At 38.7% G+C, this 24117-nt stretch overlaps 1 protein-coding gene across 4 annotated transcripts in view; it reads left to right on the top strand.

Moving 5' to 3' along the window:
- LOC109458658 (C4b-binding protein alpha chain) overlaps positions 1 to 24117 on the top strand; it is a 58617-nt gene that overhangs the window by 10645 nt on the left and 23855 nt on the right. For 3 of the 4 annotated variants that reach the window (XM_074321963.2, XM_074321962.2, XM_074321961.2), the window contains exons 5-12: positions 6651 to 6736; positions 6898 to 7092; positions 8659 to 8841; positions 13514 to 13714; positions 15696 to 15884; positions 20460 to 20630; positions 21623 to 21798; positions 22327 to 22738. In XM_074321963.2, coding sequence (XP_074178064.2) covers positions 6651 to 6736; positions 6898 to 7092; positions 8659 to 8841; positions 13514 to 13714; positions 15696 to 15884; positions 20460 to 20630; positions 21623 to 21798; positions 22327 to 22563 — 1438 coding nt within the window. In that variant the 3' untranslated portion in view covers positions 22564 to 22738. Of the gene's footprint in view, positions 1 to 6650; positions 6737 to 6897; positions 7093 to 8658; positions 8842 to 13513; positions 13715 to 15695; positions 15885 to 20459; positions 20631 to 21622; positions 21799 to 22326; positions 22739 to 24117 lie in introns of those variants that run through there. The other variant, XM_088801704.1, reaches the window with a different exon arrangement.

Below are 24117 nucleotides of genomic sequence, written 5' to 3'. Positions count from 1 at the left end.
TATATTTCAAAAGTAAAAATGATGTAAACAGGTATACACTGAAAATCCTTGCTTCCACTCTATCACCATTCACCCCTTTCTTTCCTACCCTTAAACTGAGATCTGCTTTTATTGGTTTCTTATGCATCCTTTTAGTGTTTACTTTTACAAATATAAGCTAAGAAATTAGTATATATTTTTATTTTGCACCTTTCCAATAACAAATGCAATTTTGAATCTTGCTTTATTTTTTTACTTATCAAAATACACAAGAGATATTTCCATGTATGTGCATAGGGAGATTCCTTGTTAATTTGATTTTACGACTGCATACAATTTTATTGTGGGATACATCATGGATTAACGGTCATTTTGATGGATCCATGGATAGTTCCAATCTTTTTTTTTTTTTTTTGATTACTAAAGTTTATTGGGGTGACAATTGTTAGTAAAGTTTTGCTTTTCTGAACAGTACTCTCATGGATTACCTTGTACATATGTCATTTTTGTACATACGTAGTTATATCTGCAGGGCAAATTCCCAGAATGGGATTTCTGGGTTAAAGAATATATGTATTTGGAAATCTGAAAGATATTGCAAATTGCTCTGCCAGGGGTTAGATGGTTTTGCAGAGTATGTTAATGTCTGTCTCTCCATAAACTTTCTAAATAACTGTGTTGTTGAACTTTTGAATATTTGTCAAATTTTTGAATTTTTTTCAGTTTAAGAGGTAAAAATAAAATCTCATTGTAGTTTCAATGTATGTTTCTGTTTTTATGAGTGAAGTTGAGCAATTTTTGTATGTTTAAGAGATATTTGTATTTATTTGTGAACTATTTGGCATATCCTTTGTCTATTTTTTTCTCTTGACTTGAACTTTTTAGTCTTAATTCCTAGGACATATACATACATACACACACATGAACCTATGTATATTAGGGTTTAGACCTTGTTTCTGATATGAGCCGCAGCTTTTCCCCAAAGTAAATTATTTTCCTTTTAACCCGGCTATTGGTATGTTTTTTCTTCTGAAGGAGAATTTGTTTTTATGTTGTCAGATTTATCAATCTTGCTTTTAAAAATGGCTTCTGGATTTTAGGTCTTAATTTAAAAGGCCTTTCCCAATACAAGATTTTAAACTATTGGCCTAGATTTATTCTACAACTTTTGTATTTTATTAAAAAGTCCATCTTCAATCTAATGGTTTGAGAGTGCTTTTTGATATTATATTAAATTCCATTTAATATAATGGATTTCCTTTTAATGCCATTGTTTTGCCTATATATTCACATACACATTTCACAGTCATCTACTTATTGAGGCTTTATATGATTTAATATCCAATATGGATCTCTTGCTCTTCTTTTTTAAGAATTTTCCTGAAAATGCTTATTTGTGTTTTTTTTCTATATGAACTTTAGAGTTAGGCATATTTTAAAATCAATGTTGGATTAGCTTTTAACTTAATTTTACGAGAACAGGTTTTTGTTTTTTTAAGTTGAATCTCCCTAGGTAAGCATACAATCCTTTTGCAACTGTACCAAAAAGAATAAAATACCTAGGAATAAATTTAACAAAGGATGAGAAGGGCCTATACACTGAAAACTACAAGACGTTATTAAAAGAAATTGAAGAAGACACAAAGAAGTGGAAAGATATTCCATGTTCATGGATTGGAAGAATCAACATAGTTGATTTCCCAAAGCAATATACAGATTTAGTACAATTCCCATTTTTTTAAAAGAAATAAAACAAATATCATCAGATTTGTATGGCATCACAAAAGACTCCAAATTGCCAAATCAATCCTAAGAAAAAAACAACAAGGCTGGAGGTATCACATTCCCTGGTTTCGGTTTATGTTACAAAGCAACAATAATCAAAGCAGCATGGTACTAGCAGAGAAACAGACCAACGGAATAAATTGAGAACCCATAAATAAGCCCATATGTATATGGGCAGATAATTTTGATATTGAAGCCCAAGGCATACAATGGAGAAAAGAAATCCTCTTCAATAAATGGTGGGAAAATTGGAAAGCCATGCACAATAGAATGAAATTAGACTGCTATCTGTCACCATATACCAAAATTAACTCGAAATAGATCAAAGACCTAAATATAAGACCTGAAACAATTAATTGCGTAGAAGGAAGCATAGGTACTACACTTATGGACCTTGGGTTTAGAGAATATTTCATGAATTTGACATCAAAGGCAAGGGAAATAAAAGCAAAAATAAATGAGTGGAACTATATCAAACTAAAAAGCTTCTGCACAGCAAAAGAAGCCATCAACAAAACAACGAAGGTCTAATCTTTATTAGTAGTATACAGAGTTGTTATATGCTTCTCACTGTCAGCCAATGGTTTTGAGGCACAATTTGATGAATTTTTGCAATGTTTTCATCAGGGACATGTTCTGTACCCTCAGAAAAATGTTTAATGCATTTGTACACTGCCGTTTTCTTCATGGCATTATCCCCATAAACTTGGACTAACATGTCCTTGATTTCATTTCCACTCTTGTCAAGTTTAACAAGAAATTTAATGTTTGTTCATTGCTCTAATTCAAGCTCAGACATTCTCGCGATGGCACACAAAAATGTGCAACAACAAAAATGAACGCCACTCAGCAAGACACCATCACACGTCGACAGGAACACAGCTGTGAGACACTGAATACCAAGGTTATGAAATCTTATTGAGTGAGCTGTTTGTACAGTGTTGCCAATGTAAGCGCATGGTGGCAAGTTCCCGAACTTAATTGTCAGACCTTGATACATATCAGATCTACTTTACTGATTAGCTTTTCTGAATTTTAATTATGTTTCTCTTTATATGCCTTAAACTTAAAGACAGCAATTAAAGTAAATTAACAATGTCACAATTACTTTAAATATCACAAAATAAATTACTGATAAATAATAGCATATTTTGACAATTTTTAGTCAAATAGCACATTTGACTATATTTTGATGTATTTTTGTTTTGTTAAAATTCCTGCTATATTTTGGATACATAAATATTCATAACTCTTTACTACAAATCAAAACCTTTAACACTATAAAGTTCCCATCTTTGGTATAATTTGTTAATCTTGGTTCTGATGTCCAGTTTCTGGAATGTTAAAATCATTATTCCTGCTTTCTTTTTGTTTGCATTTGCTTGACATACCTTTGCTCTTCCTTGTGTTTTTAATCTGAAACACTTTTAGGTTTGTCTCCTGTACACAACATAGAGTTGAATTTTGTTCTGATTAAAAACTCTTTCTTTCAATAAGAAACTTAAGTCCAATTACATTTATTGATATGAGTGATATCTATAGATTTGGTTTTGTTATATTATTTCGTATATTTTACTATATGAGGTTTGACAATTAAGTTAGTGAACTTGTTGCAATGATGTTGCTTACCTTTTTTGATATCAAGGGATTATTCATTATGAATTTGTACTAACTGTACAGTTAACAAAGTTTACTATTTGGAAGTGCTGAAAAGGCTGTGTGAAAACATTAGACGACCTGAACTTTTCGCCAACAATTCATGGCTCTTGTATCATGACAATGCACCAGCGCACACAGCACTGTCTGTGAGGGAGTTTTTAGCCAGTAAACAAATAACTGTACTGGAATACCCTCCCTACTCACCTGATCTGGCCTCCAATGACTTCTTTCTTTATGCGAAGATAAAGGAAATATTGAAAGGAAGACATTTTGATGACATTCAGGACATCAAGGGTTATATGATGCAGCTCTGATGGCCATTCCAGAAAAAGAGTTCCAAAACTGTTTTGAAGGGTGGACTAGGCTCTGGCATTGGTGCATAGCTTCCCAAGGGGAGTACTTCGAAGGTGACTGTAGTGATATTCAGCAATGAGGTATGTAGCACTTTTTCTAGGATGAATTCGTGAACTTAATTCTCAGATCTCGTATGTATATGTATTCTCTCTCTCTCATATATATATATGAGATATATATATATATATTTGATATTTAGGAAGGTTCAAAATTTAGTTCTAGTGGTAACCTTTATACATTTACAGTTACATAATATTGTTATTCCCCTTTATCTTTAGGCAGTTTAAATTTGTTCCCTGTTATGAGCAACAGTAAAGTTATCTTGTATTCTCTCCTCCCCTTCCCATCCCCTCTGTCTTTTCTACCAGTAAATTTATGTCATTTGTATTATCTTAGTGTTTATATTTAACATTACTCTTAAATACTCATATATGTCTATAGCTTGATTTCACTCCCAACTCTTGCAGATAAAGCAATGAGGGAGTTTGTTTTCTTTTCCACTTTTTCCTCCATCTCCTATTATTTGTTAGTTATGTCATTTCAGCACTGGCGAAGCGTATTACATTTGTATTTCACTCAGTCACTCTTAACCCCACGTTTGTTTTTGTCCTAGATCTGCATGTTCAGTGCTCACTACCAGTTTCATTTTTGTTTTTGTTTTTGCTGAAATTTAGCCTGTCATTGCTCGGTTGGCTATATTTTGTCCTCTGGTGATTTCCTAAAAGAAAAGCTCCAAGTGAAAATTATGCCTTGAGTTCTTACAAATTCAATACTATCTGAGGACTTGATACTTAAAAGATAACATGGCTGAATATAAAGGTTTTTTTTTTTTTTTTTTTTAAGATTTTATTGGGGAAAGGGAACAGGACTTTACTGGGGAACAGCTTGTACTTCCAGGATTTTTTCCAAGTCAAGTTGTTGTCTTTTCAATCTTAGTTGTGGAGGGCGCAGCTCAGCTCCAGGTCCAGTTGCCGTTGTTAGTTGCAGGGAGCGCAGCCCACCATCCTTTGCGGGAGTGGAGGAGTCTAATCTGCAACCTTGTGTTGAGAACCTGCGCTCCAACCAACTGAGCCATCTGGACACCCGGGAGCTGAGTGGCAGCTCATTGACTTCATTCTAGTTGCAGAGGGCACAGCTCGCTGGCCCATGTGGGAATCCAACCGGCAGCCCGATGCCCAGAGCTCGCGCTCTAACCGACTGAGCCACCCGTCCACCCCTGGATATAAAGTCTTTGGTTCACACTTTATTTTCTTGATTATTCTATAGATATTGCTAAAAACCCTTTTCTAGTGGTGCTGCTGTAGAGAACTCTAATGCCTCTCTGGAATTCTTATTCTTATATGTGACTTGGTCTTCGTTTGGCCGTTCAAAGATATTATTCTTTGTTTTTGAAATCTAATAATTCTACTCTTTGATTACAAACCATTCGTTCATTTTTTTTGTTGTTGCTACGTGATATACAATTTTAAAATGTAGATTAAAGTATTGTTCTACTTTTGTAATATTTACTTGAAATGCATTTTAAAATAGCTATTTTTTTCTGTTTGGTGTTCTTTCTTCAGGTTCTCCAATTAAGTATATGTTTGTCATGCAGGGCGGCCTGCAGGGCCTCTGGTCCCGCTCCCCACATAAGAATGCAGGATGTGGCTAGGCCAAAAAGGAACACGCACGGAGCCATAGATAGGGGAGTCATACTACTATATTCTCTCTGCCAGCCAGGGAGACACACGCAGTAGTAGCCCCACGATCTGCAGTCCGCCATTCACTTCTCTGCCTGCCAACCAACCAACCAATCAACGCAGCCCTGCAGTTACATCAGTAGCCAATTGGCTAACCGGTTACAGCTGATGGCCAACCAATCACAGCCGATGGTCATTCAGCACCGGAGCCAGCACCTCCCTACGTGAGGCGGAGAGCCTGGAAACTGCTCTCTGGGACTCTGTCCCCATAATGTTGATTCTCCTTTTTTTATTGTCTATAACTCACATTTTTTTCTGATCTTTTTTGTTATTATTGTTGTTTTGTTTTGTTTGATTTTCTTATGTTATCCTGTTTCCTTTATTGTGAGTAGCTGCTAAGAATTCATTAAGTATGGTGCTGTTGGAACATCGAAGTGCTCCTATTGGAATAACTAGAAACAGTACTTTTCACTTGTTTTCCTGGCTAAGTTAGAAAAATTTCATTTTAAGTAAGTTTAAAAATAAATAAATGCTTAATTTTCACTGTATTTTATCTTATTAAAAGATTCATTTTCTTTAAATTATTATTAAATAAACTCAAGGGGCTCTTAAATTGCTGAAGGTAACATTTATATTAGTGTTCAATCATATTGTAGGTTATTCCTTGATGATAGTAAAATTTGACATCATACTAACAATGCTTTTCTATTTTTTTCTGTTATCATAATACATAGAGCATCAAGCTTAGAACTCATCAAGAGCATAAAAATGGGGATTGTGAACAGGGAATTAATAGTGTATGGGAGAGGCTTATTATCTAGCAGTCAAAAGGAGGCTGCAAAACACGAGAGTTTGGAGCAAGTAATCTAGCTGGCACTCTCATCCAAGCTGCATAACACACTCAAATAAGTCTTTCACTCTATATCGTCCTGCTTGAGCTCTGGATGAACTCCATGACTGACACCTAGTAGATGCTCAATAGTAGATTACAGGATAAAAGAACAAATGAACAAACACACACATCTCATTGCAGAAATTTTACAGCATGGAGGTTCAATGGGCAGTGTTATCTGAGAAAACATTATTTCTTCATTTTTAATGTTGAGTAACAATTCTATTTGTTTAGACACTTTTATTCAATTTAATTTAGGATAGGAAGAATTCCACTAAAATCTTTGATCGTATTTTATTCAGATATATCTTAAGTGGCTCAACCACTAGTTATTGTGAGGTCCGAGATAAAACAGTTGCCTGGAGTGATGATTTCCCAGAATGTGTGAGTAAGTACTGATTTGACTACAAAATTCTTCTATGTTAGGTGATAAAAGTCCTGTACATCTTTGCTGCTTTTTGTACCCTCCATTAGAATTTGCATCATGAATGTTAAATTTATAAGGATGCCTCCCCTGATTATTTCTCCCTTTTCACTGACTCATCCCAGTTGCCCACTGTCAGGACCCTCCAGACATCAGCAATGGGAAGCACACTGGTGGAATTGAAGATGTCTACACATATGGCTCTTCTGTTACCTACAGTTGTGACAGTGGCTTCTCAATGTTAGGCAAAGCTTCCATTTCTTGCACAGTGGAGAATAAAACAATAGGTGTCTGGAGCCCCAGCCCTCCTACTTGTAAAAGTAAGTTGCAATTAAATTGTTGAATTCTGCTTTGAATTTTTTCCTTCTGTTTAAAAGAGCAAGGAAGGTAAATTTATTGGGGAAATGAAATGATTCAAAGACAAACTAATTATTGCAATGATGAAGTCATTTAGTTGGTCAACTGATACTGATGCATGCTGCACCAGTATATGGTAACAAACTGCACCAATATCTCACTGGCCTTGTGAAGTAGGAGTTGATTCTGATTCATAATGATTGTACCGAATGTCCAGGAGACTCTAGGTGGTAATTTAGCAACCAGTTCAGCAATCTGGGTTGATTTTGTGGTACCTTATATCAAAATGCACTTTCACAATGTCTTCAGAAGAGGAAGAGAGGAAAGCAAATTGTGCCCCGGCATTTAGGAGCTTTGGCTTGGAAATGACCACATATCACTTTACATTGCAGCCTTTTGTCCCAAACTAGTAATGCGTAGATCCTACATACCCTAAGGGAACTGGGGAATATCATCTTTTCTCTGTTCAGGAAGCAGAACTGGAAATGTTGGTTAGCGTTTGTAATATCAACCACAGATGTTTACAAGGCAAGCAAAACCTACTAACCACCAATGGGACAAAGGGACAAAGCTAACAGTAGTTGAGCCAGAAGATATACTGCGGTATTTTGCTAGATTGCTAATCTAAGGCATCCTACTTTGCTACTTGGTGCCTACACAGTATCACTTACTATTCTGACTCCCCACAGGACACAGTCAAATCAGGGGATCAGAGAACGTGATATTGCAAACAGTTCAAAATGTCTGGAATCTAGTAGATTACAGGAGGTGGAAATGTCAGGGACTGAGACTGGAAAGTTAGCAGCTTACGAAGGGCCTTATGTCTCACTCTCAGGAGTTCAGAACGAAGGTGAAGGGGAGAAATTGAAAGGCTTTAACTAGATTTAATATGTTGTATTTTAGAAAGGTAACTCTGGCTGCAGAATGGCCCACAATTTGAAGTGGAACAAAATTTAACCCATCGGCGCCTGTATCCAGCCAATAAGTAAAGGTTGCTTCAATGGTAGCTATGGGCCTGGAGAGAAGTTGAGGGATTGTAGAAGAATTAAGGTAGCAGGACTTGACTGTCTGCTAAGGGAATGGGCCCTTTGTTCTTTGTTTGTGAGGGTGCAGATCTCTGATGCCCTGAATGCCTCATTATCATGAGCATCAAACCATTACCATCGACCTCTGACCCACCACCAAAATCATTGAGGAAAATAGGTCATTAAGGGGAGGATTTGGGGAATTTGAGATAATGTGTTTCTTCTGGGTTATATATGGCTAATTTTTCTTGGGAAAATGAGGCAGTTGGGAAATAAGCTGGTTCATCCAATAACAGAACCAGCACGATGGGACCTCATTTTACTAAGGCTTTTAAAAGTTGAAAAAAAAATAAATATGCATTTAAAACTGTTTTCCCCGTATCTACTTGACAAGTACTGTACAAGGCTTTTGTGTTATACTCGGAACTGGATTAGCAATAGCAGCAAGATCCTTATTGCCATTTCTCTTTTATAATCCACTTGTCTTTTCTTGTGATTCTTTAGAAATCAGCTGTCCTCAGCCACGTGTTAGATATGGAAAGATAGTCTTGGGATTTGGACCCACCTATACCTACAAAGACTCCATTGTATTTGACTGCAATAAAGGTTTTACCCTCAAAGGCAGCAGTTTAATCCATTGTGGAGAGGATAACAACTGGAATCCTCCTCCTCCCATTTGTGAGCTCAGTAAGTATGGACCATAAAGGAACTCCAATGTTTGGCATATAAAGATACCAGAAATGTTGGTGAGGGCATACACGTATGCCTAAGCCCACATGAATTGCAGTAAAAATTTAAATCTGGATCAATAATTTTCTTTATATTTTTTCTTGTTGGAAAAAAGACTGGCCACAGTACATGGCAGAGGATCACATGATATCACAACAGACTGCCATGTGCAGTTGTGCAGGTTGTGCACAGTCCAACCCTATGGGGAGACATTGACATTGTAAACATTGTGCATTAACATATTTCTTTCAACAATTGTCTTGCAGTTGACAGAAAATTGTTCTGTTCTAACAAAATCATCATATTAGGATAGTTGTTTTGAAAGATAAACAATAAGGAGTTCTGAGGAACAAAGATGCCTTTTTCTAACTTGCACCAAAGTATTGTATGGACTAACAATGACTGACGTTCTGAAATTATAAACTCGTGTGGATTATTAAAAATAATGTTAAAATAATAATGATAACTTGGCACTAGTCTAGGCATATAATAAGAATTTACACAATGAATCCTCCCTAAAACTGTGGGCACTATTATTATTCTCACTTTACATATGAGGAATCTGTTCACTGAGGCTAAGTACTTGCCCATATAGCTGGAAATGGGAGGAAGCCACCTATGCCTTGTGCTCTTACTTTTCACCTCAGGAAATGTCAAGAACTTTATCCTGAGGACTTCTGGAATAGTGATGTAAAGAGCTTGGGGAACCCTCTATCCAACCTATTAAACTGGTCATAATTAGCGAAGACAACCATTTTAGGTCTCTGGAGATTAACCAAAGGAATTACAACAAATTGATAAGCATTTATCTAACAAAATCTATGGGGACTAGGAACAAACAGTGGGAGGCGATTACATTAGAGCTGTAATAGGTCTGTACCCAGACCCCGACAGTCTTGTGGGAGAACTGTTTCTGTGGACTCATGAGTGGCAATTCCCATCTTCCCCAGCTCACTGGGGTGGAATAGCAATTTAAACTGGATTTGGTTGCTAACAAACATCTTGCAATAGCATTTTCCAAAGCTCCATGCTTTAGGTGGCAGCAGCCAGACATTAGTGTCTGTTTCTCCACTCCAACTCCCACTGTATAAGAAGGACCAAGTAAGGATATCTGGTGAAGAGTTCAGTCTCTATTTCTTGCCTAACACTGAGTTTCAGGAGATCTGTTCCAGTGGGGTTGGTGGTCAAGTGCCATCTCCCATCCTCCCCAGCTTCATGGAGCAGAATAATTATCATGGGTAGATTTGGCAGCCAGTGACACTAGCAGATCTCATTCTCCCTGGCTCTGGGCTGTGAAATATCTATACATGGTGAAAGGCACAGCTGGTGGCAGTACCAGTTCCTACCTCCCCTCCCTTCTTTCCTTTTCACAGCTCTTACACCATAGGTAGAATTCTGAGGTAAGATGGTGCAGATTGAGTCTCCCAGTTTCCTCCAGCTCCTGATCCATAGCACAAAGGTTCTGCCAGGGGAGATTTGGAACAAGCCTCAAAGACTGTTAATGCCCTGCCCCTGCCAAAGGACCTGACTTTAATTGGATCTGATTGTGAAACAATTTATGCCCTCAGTGAGTTGTCAAAAACAATAGAGCAATCAGCTAACAATAAGTGGAGGCTAACAGCTATATATAATACCAATAGAGGCAAACTAGCCAAAAGCTTAATGGGAAAGAGATAAAACAACAACAACAACAAAAACAAACAAACAAAAAACCCCACAGTCATCCCTGGTGGTAGGAAGACAGTGTGACTGCCCAAGGCTGTGATCTCTTGGGCGCACCATTAGAGATGCATGATTTGGGGGAAATAGACTTAACTGTACTAATCCACTCAAGTCACTAAACAAATAAATCAGCAAACTAGGAGACAACAATAACAACAGGTCATGGAGGTGAGGAAGGAGAATCAATATCGTAAGTTGCTACAATATACTATCTAACATATTCAATTTTCAACAAAAAATTATCGGACATGCAAAGAAACAGGAAAGAGTGACGCATACCAAAGGAAAAAGCTGACACTGGAAATTGCCTTTGAGGGGACCCAGACGTTGAATTTAGGAAAAAAGAAGTTCAAAGCAGTAATTAGAAATATGATCAAAGAACTAAGGAAAGTGACATTTAAATAATTAAGGAAAAGTATTATGACATTGTCTTATCAAATAGAGAATATAAGTGAAGGTAGATGTTAGATGCACAAAAAAAGGCAATTATGGAGTTGAAAAGCACAGTAAATAAAATGAAAAATTTGCAAGAGGAACACAACAGTAAATTTGATTTGGCAGAAGAAAGAATTGATGAATTTGAAGATAGATTGATTGAGATTATGCAATCTGAAGCACAGAGAATGAAGAAAAATGAATAGAGCCTCAGAGAAATGTGGGACATTTAATTGCCTCAACATTTACATAATGGGAGTTTCAGAAGGAGAAGAGAGAGAAAGGAACAAAAAAACTATTTGAAGAAATAATGGATCAAAACTTCCCAATTTTGAAAAAAAACAAAACCCACATTAATTTACATATCCAACAAGTTTACTGAACTTTTGAATTTAGAATAAAAAATATCCATACCTGGAGACATCATTGTCAAAATGTTGAAGCCAAAATTAAAGAGAAAATCTAAGCATAGCAACATAAAAAGCAACACATCATGTACAATGAAAGCCCAGTAATAGTAACATCTGACTTCTCATCAGAAACAAAGGAGGTGAGGGCACATTCAAAGTGCAGAAAGAAAAAACTGGCAGCCAAGAATCCAACAAAACATTTCGTGTTTATATATATATATTACAAACCCAACAGTACATTGTTATAACTATTGCTTTATATAATTTTGTTTCCCATCATTTAAGGTAGCTGAGAGAAGAAAGGAGAGCAAGCATATATTTATAGAGCTTATTATAGTAATCTTCTTTTCACCATTTCTGATTCTCTTCGTGTCTTCCTGTGGATTCAAGTTACCATTTGGTGTCAATTCCATACTCCAACACAGCTTTGTTCCCACGTATCTTTTTTGTGTGCTGTTATTGTCAAATATATCACATTTTTGTGTGGTATAGGCTTAATGCAATTATATACATATTGTGTTATGCAATTGCTGTTTAAGTCAGTTAAGAGAAGAAAGGAGAAGAAATATACAATTATACTATTTTTTTTAATTACTTACATAATTACCTTTGCTGGTGCTCATTGGTTTTCTGCATGGATTCAAATTACTACCTGGTGTCACTTGCTTTCAGCCTGAAGAAGTTCCTTTAGTATCTCTTGAAAAGGTGATCTTCTAGAAAGAGTAAGACACCACATTACACTTGTCAGTATGGCTATAATAAAAAGGTAAACCATGAGAAATGTTGGTAAGGAGGTGAATAGATAGGAAGCCTCAGACTAGGCTGGTGGGCATGTAAAATGGTGCAGCCGTTTTGGAGTAGAGTTTTGGCAGTTCCTCAAAAGTTTATGTTATCATATAACCCAACAATTGCCATCCTAGGGATCTACCTAGAGAAATAAAAACAGATATCCACACACAGAAAGTTTTATGCTAATGTTCACAGCAACATTATTTATAATAGTCCAACAACCCAAATGCCCATCATCTGAAAAATGGATAAACAAAAAGCGGTATATCCATACAATGGAATATCATTTGGCAATAGGAATGAAGTACTGATACATTCTACAATATGGAGGAAACTTGAAAACATTATGCTAAGTAAAAGCAACCGGTTATAAAAAACAAAACAAAACAAAACATATTAAAATACATGGTTCCACTTATTTGAAAAGTCCAGAATGGGCAAACCCATATAGAGAGAAAATAGTGATTATTAGTGATTCCCAGAGCAAGTGGGGGGATGAAAATAGGGAGTGACTACTAATGAGTACAGAGTTTCTTTTAGGGTTGATAAAAATATCCTAATGTTGGATAGTGGTGATGGTTACACAGCTCTGTGGCTATACTAAAACCCATTGTATATTTTAAATGGTTGAATTTTATATTATGTGACTTGTATCTCAGTAAAACTGTTAAAAAAAAACCTTACTCTATATACCATTTAAAATGTTTGAAGACAAAATGTAATAAATATCCAACTTGGCAGATGTTTGTATTAAATTTCTACATGATATGAATTAACAGTATCAGGAAAGAGTACAGAGGACAAGACACAAGTCCAGGCTCAAAAGATGCTTGGAGTTTGTTTTGTTCTTGATGAACCCTTACTGGTAAAGTTCCTGGTGTCATCTGGATGCGGGGAATCACTTGTTTATTTCCCCCAATCAGTTGGGAAATAAGAAAGATTTGTCTGGGACAGTTTTCCAGCCACATCTACCTAGCAAGCCTAATGTGTCAATTCAGAAACTAAACTTTTTGAAGTACGATGAGGAGGAAGGGGAATTAACATTTTGGAGAGTTGGCATGACACACGGAAACCACCTGGTGGCCGAGTGTTGAGTAAGAACCTCTCTGATGCTGTGCACATTTGGGCGCAAGTCCCAGTATGCTTTCCGGTGTTGCCATCAGTCATGGCAAGCTGGTTCATGGCTGAATGAACCCTGTCATAGGACAGGCTCATGTATCATGTCACATCCCTAGTAACAGTGTCCTTTTTCCTTGTTTTTCCTTTATGAGCAGATGGGTGTACTGACTTACCAGATATCCCACATACTTCCTGGGAAATGCATGACTTCCATAGGCCAACCAAAGAAGAAGTGTATGATGTTGGGACTGTGTTGAAATACCACTGCCATCCTGGCTACAAACCTGTTGGAGATAAGCCTCTGACTGTGACTTGTCAGAGAAATCTTCGGTGGACCTCATATGTAGAATGTGAGGGTGAGTTTCCGTTTTAAAAAATCTTTTAGTATATTAAATGTGCGGCATCTGCTAGGATTTTCTACCTTAAATGAATACAATTATATCCTATGTAAATCTAAAGTTATATTAATTCAATAGAATAATGATTATTACCGCCAGAAGAAACCATAGAAGTCTTACAGTGTGAGGGGCTGAGAAATTATAACCTTATTCCAGTTTAGAACAAATGACACAAAGACACAGAAGTCAAACATTATGCAGATTAAGTATTAGCTTCATTACTAATAATGGTAGAATGGAAAATACAGTTTAATTATTGCCAGAGTCAGACCTGCATCCGCCCCTTTCTTCCTAATGTATACTTTGGGGTGCTTGGTAGAAGGAAGTCTGGGAAAGCGTCATGAACTCAACCAGCTGTAAAGTGACTTGTCTCATGTCTCTTGAGCGTGAAACTGTGGCTGAAAGAGCTGGGTCTTGTGACTGCCTCTAGAAGATATTCTTACCTCAGTAAGATAGAAAGGAGACTTTCTCCAGTCTCACTAGTAGAAGTTGTCCCTTCTCTTTTTGAAAGAATGAGTGATGGGCTAAGACCCAGGCGGAGGCAATTCAATGGGCCTCAGTAGAAGTGACAACAGAGGGAGAAAATGCTTCCTTCAATGCATCTATCAGAACCTTGCCATTTTAGAGGTGAAGACACTGAAGGCCAGGATACAGGGAATTTTATTCTATAGATTGGAATTTGAAAAGTATGTGAAATACACGAATATAAAAAATGGTAGTTTAGAGCAACCCACTGAAATATTATTCATTTCATATTAGGACTTAAAGGTTTTTGCAGTTTTTCAGGCTCATTTTGGGGAAATAGAATGAAAGATTTTAACAAAATGACTGAATTAAAAATATATTTAACAAAAATTATTGCCATTACTTAAATAGCAAAGTATTGATTCATACAGGCCTCTGGGGAACCTCTTTAATGAATAAAAAACAATGACACGTAAGTAAGACACTATTGTTTTTTATAAAAATGAATATTCATGTTTAAAAACCTACATTTAAATTATATTTATCTTATCCATTATAATCTTATTGATTTAATTATTTAATAAAGGATATTTTTTAACCATTTAAAAAGCAGAAGTGAAATGTTATTGATCCAATTTATTATAAAATCTAATAAAATATGAATTTGGATTCATGAATTAAATATTTAAAAGTGTTTTCTACAATTTAAAGCATTATATAAACATTGTCACAATTTAGAAAACATGAATGTTGAGTATTTTTATTATAATTCATAAGCAAATGAGTACTGAGAGTATTTGCGTATCACTGCAAGACCACCCTGTTATTCTGGTCAAGCTCCTGATACGGTCAATAGAGCATTTTATGCTGTTATGTTTTCTCTTACATCAAACAATATCAAGTTCTATCTGAAAGTATTTCTACTAATGAATAAAAATTATATCCCTATATCAGCTCTTATTGCATTAAAATGGAAGAATCTGAGTAGCTATTTCTCTTAAATTTGTCATTAAAAAAAACTAATCCTAGCCAAAGCAATAATTTAAATTTATTTCTGTAAATCTGCTGTCAGGTGGATGTAAACTTTTGAGACCATTCTTCCTCCTGTGATTGGGGAAGTGTAAGTTATTAGAAAACTTAACAATGATGTAACCCTAGTGAAGCCATGAGGAGATGAATGTTATTTGTCCTTGCTCTTGAATCACTTTGAAAATTTACATTTTCATGCAGGTTTAATCCAACTTCTCATTTTGGAGGGTCCTAATGAAATTATTTACTTGGAGGGAAATGACTGGGTTGGACTGCTTTAGCAAATCAGAGACAGGGAGAGCAGACTCACAGTGTCTTGGGTACGCTTGTTTGCCCAGTTTCTTCTGTGGTGAGCTCCTCCAAAGGTTTGGAAATGAGGTCATTAGCCATAGAGACCTCCTCATGGTGATTTTACCAACCATTAACCTCACTTTTTATTTTTTAGAGTTATGTTGCCCAGAACCAGACCTGAAGAATGTCAAAATCATTTCACAGAGACAAAGACTTTCAGCCGGTAACTGTGTCTATTTCTATGGAGACTCGATTTCATATTCATGTTCTGAGACACAAAGCTTTGTAGCTTCATGCCAAGGAGATGGCACATGGAGTCCTGAAACACCAACATGTGGTCACGGTAAGAGCTTATGGAATTACGTTATTTTAAAAGTTTCTTTGATCAAAGTAATGGAGATTATTAAAGGAAGGTTTCGAATTAGGTGAAATAATTTGTACACTCTGCATGAGTCTTGGAGTGGATAAATTTGTTTAAAAGCACAGCCTCTAGTCCAGATTTTCCTTCCTTCCTTCCTTCCTTCCTTCCTTCCTTCCTTCCTTCCTTCCTTCCTTCCTCCCTCCCTCCCTCCCTCCCTCCCTCCGTCTCTCTCTCTCTCTCTCTCTTTCTTCCTTCCCTTCCTCCTTCCCTCCTTTCTTCTTTTCTTTCTTTCTCTCTCTCTCTCTCTCTCTCTCTCTCTCTCTCTCTCTCTCTCTCTCTCTCTCTCTCTTTCTCCCCACCATTGATTGTTCCCATTCTCTTAAACTTCCTGGTTCTTTATCTTTCATGAATCAGTGAAAATAGGCCATACCTAATAAAGTTAGACTTTTGAGTTATTGCCTTCTGTTACTAGGTATTTATTCTCTTGTCTTCCCTTCTTTCTGGTCCATATGCTTTAACCTGCAGAACAAGACTCACCTAAATCTATTTGAACCTACTTTTCTGAATTTGCTTCCTTTCTCTCTGAAGCTTGCTTCCCTCTTCTGCTGCCTCTAAGCCATTCTTCAGACTATCCTTCAGTGCGAAATGCCTGCTTCTCTCTCACCAAGTGTACTTAAGTGCTAAACATAATCCTTCTTCTCCCATTGCTTTTCCATAACCCTATCTATTGATGGTCAGGAACCATTACCACTGCCAGGACAGTGATTCCTTTTCTTACCTTGTGAGCAAGAAGGAGCCCAAAGGAGTTCCAAAGTGGCCAGGCATCAGTTGCAATTTAGAAATTGGAAATCTTATCTCTCTTTTAGTAGAAGTGTTTCCACTTTACCTACCAGGACTTTTCTATCTGCAGATCCCAGAGTTCATGGATTAGAATCACAATTTCCCCAAGTGGGTCACTTAGCATGAATAAGTGGGGCTACTCATGATTCCATCTTTTGGTTTCTGGACCCATGCATTTTATTTAACTGGGGCCCAGTGCTGTATAAATGTCAGTCTTTGATTTAAAGTGAATACTGTGTTCTGGAAGATACTGTAAAATAATACTGTAAAGTCCTATCATTGTAAAGTATTGTCTCTCAACTGGCACTTGAGCTAAGCCTTTAACAGGCCATTCCAACGTTCTCACAGGTCTACAGGTTCTGGGTGACTCAGTCTGTGATATGAATAGTGTATTTTATGGCCATGTCTTGATACCACACCTCATTTGCTGTGAATGGATGTTGTAAGCGTATGTAGTGGAATCCTATGCAAATTGTTTAAACACTGTATAATCTTCAGATAACAGTGTGGAGTGAAGTCCTGAAGGAAGGAAAGGCAAGCCCATACCTGGAATCATAATCTGTTACAGTCTATAATAGTCTGTCAGAATAAAGAGCTGTCTCTTCCAGGTGGAAGGGGGTCCAACATAGTCATCTTGCTACCAAGTGGCTTCTTGGTTGTCTCAGGGACGGTGTCACATCAGGGACTTGGCATTGTTGTGCTGCCAGCAATAGCTAGTGAGCCTTGTAAGTAGGAGTGAATGTAATTGAGCCGAGGCTTGTCCTTCAGCCGTGCCATAGGCTAATTTGTTTGCTCCTTTTCCTTTTGTGACAGCTCTGTTGAGGCCAGTGACAAAGCATGGCTGACTTCAACTGGCTGAGACATTATTTCTACTTGGTTGTTTAATGCCTCTTCAGTTGGGGGTGATTTGCTGGTGTTAACATGCAAATTAAAAACTTCACACTTCCTGGCCATTCTCATATGTCCAAGTCAACTGCTTCTACCCCAGATATTCTTGTGCTCTGACAGACAACCCATTCATTCCAGGCCATGAACCCTAATTTAGTCTATCCTTAGGCCACTTCTTTTTTCAAAAGTAGAAAGACCAGATATACCACCTAAAGCTCTGCTCATCAGAAAGGTTTCCCCTTACTACTGACTTTTGAGACCATCTTCAATTTGGCTCTAACGCAGCTTCCATTCATTTTAGCTTGTACACATATATCTGTGAACCAGGGTCAGGCTTTCCTCTCTTCTGTCAGTTGGTTGTAATGGATCCCCCACATGGCCATAAGTGTGAGCTCAGGGAGAGGACTAGTGCAATAGCGGATGGGCACAAGCAAGAGCTGGGTTCCTTGTTTGTGCAGCTTCCTTGTGCCAGCTGGCCTTGCTCATGCTCAATCTCACATGCACAGAAGTTGCATAATGGATTGTTGCCTGCCTGACCTTATAAAGTGATGGGTCTGACAGACCCAGCTCATGATGAGTTATTCTGGGTGCATGGTCACTTGATGACCTAAGGTCAGGAGCTGTCTCTGTCAGGACCAAGCAACATGCCAGGAATTATATTTCAAAAAGTACATAATTCTCTGCTGCAGTGCGTGGCCTTGCTTCAGTATTTAAAGGTCTATGGTGTGATTGTCCCATTGACATTTGCATCTTTTCCTACTGAAGCTACCTCAGTACACTAGGCTCTGCAAAGTCCTAGGGCCAAGCAAGAAGGATGATTTCACTGCCAAATAGACCTAACACAGAGCCTTTTCAAACCACAATCTTTTGTGTCACTTAGCATGTGGGTTGAAACAGTATCCCCAAGTATGGATTATGCTGCTTCGAGAATCTGAAAAGGACTGCTAGGCATTGTGATTCCTTCTTTGTTGTAGGATGTGCAATGTACAATAATTTGACATTAGTTTAGGTAGGATGGCTAGCACACCCTGAACCTCAGACCTCTAACAATTTTACGGATATGAAAACCTTCTATACTCTGGAGCATCATTGTAGGAATTGGGAAAACCCAGTTTTTCCGTTTTCATCCTGTGTTTCTCCTATGTCTCCTTTACTTCTCACACCAAACACTGACAACACTTCTGATGACCAAATGTGTGGGTGGTTTTCCCCACACCATGAAATTCTCATGACATCAACTGGGTGTCCTACAATTTAACTCAATCATGAAACTATCTACCTGGAGGGAGTGTCACATCCCACAGGTTAAGGGCACACTCCCACAAGACTGCTCCCACACCATTTCAGATGCCAATCACAAGTAGTAGGTCCCGAGGTTACCCCTAACTTCTGTCCAACTTGGCTACAAATCAGAGGTTCCCATGACCCCTCTTTGGCCTTGATGAATTTGCTAGAGTGTCTCACAGAACTCAGGGCAGCACTTACTTACGTTTACCAGCTTTTTAAAGGATGTGATAAAGGATACTGATGAGCAGTCATATGAAGAGATACATAAAGTGAGGTCCTAAGCATAGAGCCTCTGTGCCCGTGGAGTCGGGTGCTTCATCCTCCCCATAGGTGGATGTGTTCACCCACCTGGAAGCTCTCTAAAACCATGACTATTGGGATTTTATGGAGGCTTCCTCACGTTGGCATGATCAATTACTAATTCTGTTTCCAGCCTCTCTCTGGGAGATGGGTAATGGGGCTGAATTTTCTAAACTTCTAACCAGGGCTTGGTCTTTCTGATGACCAGCCCCCATCCAGGAGCTCACCCAGAGTCGCCTCATTAGAACAAAAGAATACTCCTAGTGCTCTTATCACAAAGGAAATTACAAGGCTGTTAGGAGCTCTGAGCGAGGAACTGAGGACAGAGGGCAGAGAGCAGAGATCAATATATATAAATTCTGTTGTCTCACATCATGCTAGCAACTTCTTGCTCATTCAGTAGAATTAACATGATGCCATTGATATCCTGGATCAATATGATACTCTGTGCATTTCCAAATGCTCATGACAACTTCGGACTCTATCATGACAGGGGCAGTTGAATCATCATAGCCCAGGGCTAAAACTGCAAATACATGATCTTGACCCTTCCATGTGTATGCAAACTGTTTCTGAATTTCCTCCTGATAGGATGGGAAAGAAGGCCTTTGCTAAGTTAGTGGCTTCATTTCCCTGAAGACACATTAATCTGTTCAGCAAAGATACCACACCTAGTACAGTGGCTGCAATAAGAGCTAAAACGTTGAGTTTTCAATAGTCTACTGTAATTCTCCACAATTCTAATTTTTGTAGTAGACAGCCTAGTGAAATAAATAGCGACATGCTGAGGATGGCCACCCTTGCATCTTAGTTCTTTAAGAGTGACACTAATTTTTCCCTTTCCGCCTACCTTTTGGTATAGGATATATTTCTAAAATTTACTTTCTTGTTTTAAGAGGGAGGGTTCTGTGTCATATCAATCAATGGCTTCTACCTGACCTTCTTTGATATGATAGCTCTTACCCCATATGGGGGTTGTGCCAATGACCAATTTTGTCTATTCCAGTTATACTTTGAGGATAATGGAAATAACCACCATGTGTCAAACAAGGGCCTATGATGGTTCCTCAGCCTGAGTCTTGCAGGAGGGCAGCACAGGTGCTTGGTTTCGCTCAGCGATCCTGCCAGCAGAGAAGATGGCAGGACAGGACAAAGCCGCCTACAAACCATGCAGATTCTGAAATGTGTTATTTTTTACATTCTACAAGCTCAAACTCTCTCACTTTATGTCTTATCACCAAGGTTGCAATCATCCTCCTGTCATCGCCCACGGACATTATGAAAAAATTATGTCATACATACCCACAACTACTAAGGTTAAATATAAATGTGACAAAGGATACATGCTGCATGGACAGACCATACTCTCCTGTAGTTCTTCGCGCTGGTCATATGAAGCCCCTCAATGTAAAGGTAACTCCAGCTCCCCTTTCAGCCCATGGCTAAGTGGGTGGAACTGTCGTGAAAGGATTGAGAGTAGTTTCTTTCCTGCCAGAGGCAGCATGAAAACATTTGATTTGATTTACTTTACATAATTGCTATATTCAGACGGCACTCAAAACAAAAACCACACAGGACTTACAGACACATTCATCTTTCCTACTTTCTCCGAGTTACAAAATTCAGCCTCCTGGAGGCAGCCCCCATTCCCACTTTCTTGTATATTTCTGGAAATAGTCTACACATGGTACATTTTCTCTGAGGGTACCTGTGGCCTGTAGCAAAATATTCATGGAAACTTGCTCTGGCGTGAATGTAGGCTCTCGGGTCAGCTCCAAACATCAGGGAGTGACAGGCATTTCCATGGGAGCCTGGTGCAGGGCATGTGGTGGGGGACTCTAAGTTTGCTAACTTGTTGTGGGGACAAGAGGAGTCAACGACTGGGCCTGATTTTCACATGCACACAGGTTTAATATGACTTTGCTATCAACAACTCCAGGAATTATTTGTCACCATTGCCTCTATTACACACAGGAAGACAATAGACTAAAGGGAGATTTTCATACCTAGTGTCTTGTAGAGATCAATTGCTTTGACCGCTGAGAATCTGGGATCATGAGCCTTTTTTATACCCTGTCATGTTATTTAAAGGTATTATATCCTTGCACAAGTGTCTTAAATTCTCTGTATCTCATTTTGCCATAGATAAAATGGGAATAATAACAACGCACACTTCATAGAGCCAAGTGAGACTTAAATGAGATAATTACATACAATGCTTAGCCGTGAAGTCTGACATGAGCCTGTGCTCAATAACAGTGTTAACTGATATTATTGCTATCAAAATGAAAGAAAGATAAAACAACTGGAAGCACCGACATGTAGTTCATTTGCATAACTCTAACCGGTTATCATATCTTTTTTCTTGGATTTACTGATTGCTTAACACTGTGCTTTCGTTGTAGCTGTGTGTCTGAAACCAGAGATAGAACATGGAGAGCTGTCTGTGGATAAGCAACAGTATATTGAATCTGACAATGTCACCATCCGGTGTGATTCTGGCTATGGTGTGGTCGGTCCCCAAAGTATCACCTGCTCAGAGGACAGAACCTGGTACCCAGAGGTGCCCAAGTGTGAATGGGTAAGTGGCACAGTTGAAGGAAGTTTCTGCGCTATCCAACCCTAAAGAGGGAGCTGCCCCAAAGCTCTGTTCCCAGCCAGCAAGGGTGAGTTCTGACTTGTCAGAATTCATTTCTGAGTCATTCAAAAGAGCTCTCTTTTTTTGCCTTGAAGCACTCTGGTCGGTTAGGGTGGCAAATTTTCCTGCTCTCACTTGAGAACAGGCAAAAGTGAGGGAGAGGAAGTTCTCATAGAACTGGGAATAATGACCCTTAACCTTCCTTTCTAGCCTGCATGATATACTGTGTTCCATTTCTGGATGGCTAGCAGAAATAGCCTCTGTCCCCAAGGAGGCCTCTGGGACGCTGTCTCAGAACAGATCTATATCTCTCCGGGGAAGACTATGGTGGGACCCAAGGTGTTTCTGCCTTCCCTGCTCACCCACTAGTCCTGAGGTTGGTCTTGGACCTGATCTATAGTCCTGCCATTGTCAGGGTGCACCCTCCTCATGATCTGGAGAGAAGCCTCTCACCACCTCTCTCTCTTTCAGGTGGTCCCTGAAGGCTGTGAACAAGTTCTAGCCGGCAGAAAGATCATGCAGTGTCTCTCAAACCCGGCAGATGTAAAAATGGCTCTGGAGGTGTATAAATTGTCCTTGGAGATTGAACTCCTGGAACTACGGATAGAAAAGGAGAGGAAATCCAATCAAATTGTTTCTATTTTTCCCAAAGAGGGAGAAAAAGGTACCTTGGCACCTTCAGTTCAACATGGGATCACTTCAGTTTAACAACTCTACCATCCCTTTGGCCCCAAACTCATCATAATAGATATCTAGAAAGGATAATTTGCTCATTTTTAGTGCTTTGAGATTATAGATCTTCTTGTGGCTCAGCTTTTTTGCTTTTTAGATGCAGAGCGTACAGAGTGTACTTTTTTCAATTAAAAAACCATATCAAACCATATTTTGTCTTTATCGTCATTAGGACTCTGTGAAATGGTGTTCCTAATTAAACCCATTTGTTTTATTCTATTGGGCCTTGAATATGGACTTGGGTTCACATCAATACATTGCCCTAGGTTGCCTTTACTCCACAGTCCCACATGTGCAAATCACTCAGGTCCTCAGTACTTAGATTACATGTCAACACACCCCAAAAGCCTTATCCATTCTCCCATGTCTGAAGGGAGTTATGCCCTTTAATAAGCCCCTGTGCACTTGGTCTCTGCCACATCCAAACTCCCTCTTGACTTTTGCCTTACACAAAGAGGATTTATGCTTGTGTCTGACCCGCTTATTCCATCGTCAGAGAACAAACTCTGAAAGAGGGATGAATGTGAGGCCCATGTGGCAGCCACCTGTGCATTCCCACGTCTTCCATCTGATCTGGTCCTCATTTTCCTTAAAAGGCTTGAGCAACTCTCCCACCTGAGGAGAAACTGTGTCTCAATCACTTGTATATCTTATGGTATTCTGGAGGCTTTATTCCTTCCACTCAACCACTTCCTCCAACTTTGCTCCCTCTGAAATTGCTCTCTCATTCTAATCTCAGATCCTTTGGTTGTCTCATCACTTTTTTTGTACATAGAACTATGAGAAATATTGTCTGCTTTTGTTTAATTACCCCAAATATACTGCAATGAGGTTAACGGTGTAAAGCAGGGTTATAGACACCACAGAGGGGCTTGAACTATTAGAGAAATTTGCTTAAAATGGAAGTTATCTGTCCATGGTCTTAAAAGCTATTACCTGCTCCTGTTGCTAGGAATTCCTTTTGCCTGGTGTTTATTTTGGGTTTCCCCTGAGACAAGGATTTGTGGGTAACTAATTTCCTTAGGAGGTGGGCCCAGGAAGCTCTGTGGCTGAGTCGGTGGGTAGGAAGGAGGGGAAGGGAGGACAGCTTAAAGAGGGAGCGTTATTGAGGAGCTCACTGCTGCTGCTGACAGAAGCTCAATCAGGCGGACCACCTTCTGAGAGCACATGGAACACCTCCAAGTTGTCTTACCAAGTACAAGGACCTGGGGTATTAGCCCTCTTCTCATTGGTGAAGACTTGCTCTGGCAACATTGACTCCCAAGCACAACTGACCCACACTGCAGTCTAGCTGGGCAGGCTCCCAAGAACTGGGATCGCCATCACACAGAGACACAGGTAGCCAATGGCACTATGGGACTTGCTTACAGTAACCTCTGGGGTAAAAATATGGGCAGAGCACAGAGGGCCTCTTCTTCAGTTGCCTTTTCTCTATGACTCTCTGTCAAACTGCTTTCAATCTATCACTTTTTCCCTACTCAAATCTGTCATTTTTCTCTATCAGACTTGTACAAAAGTTTGCTTTTGTTG

Source organism: Rhinolophus sinicus, chromosome 11 (assembly GCF_057876585.1).
Source record: "Rhinolophus sinicus isolate RSI-liver-muscle chromosome 11, RSI-T2T, whole genome shotgun sequence".
Classification (NCBI taxonomy): Eukaryota; Metazoa; Chordata; class Mammalia; order Chiroptera; family Rhinolophidae; genus Rhinolophus; species Rhinolophus sinicus.
The sequence above is the reverse complement of the archived record's forward strand: the minus strand, read 5'-3'. Positions and strand labels throughout refer to the sequence as shown.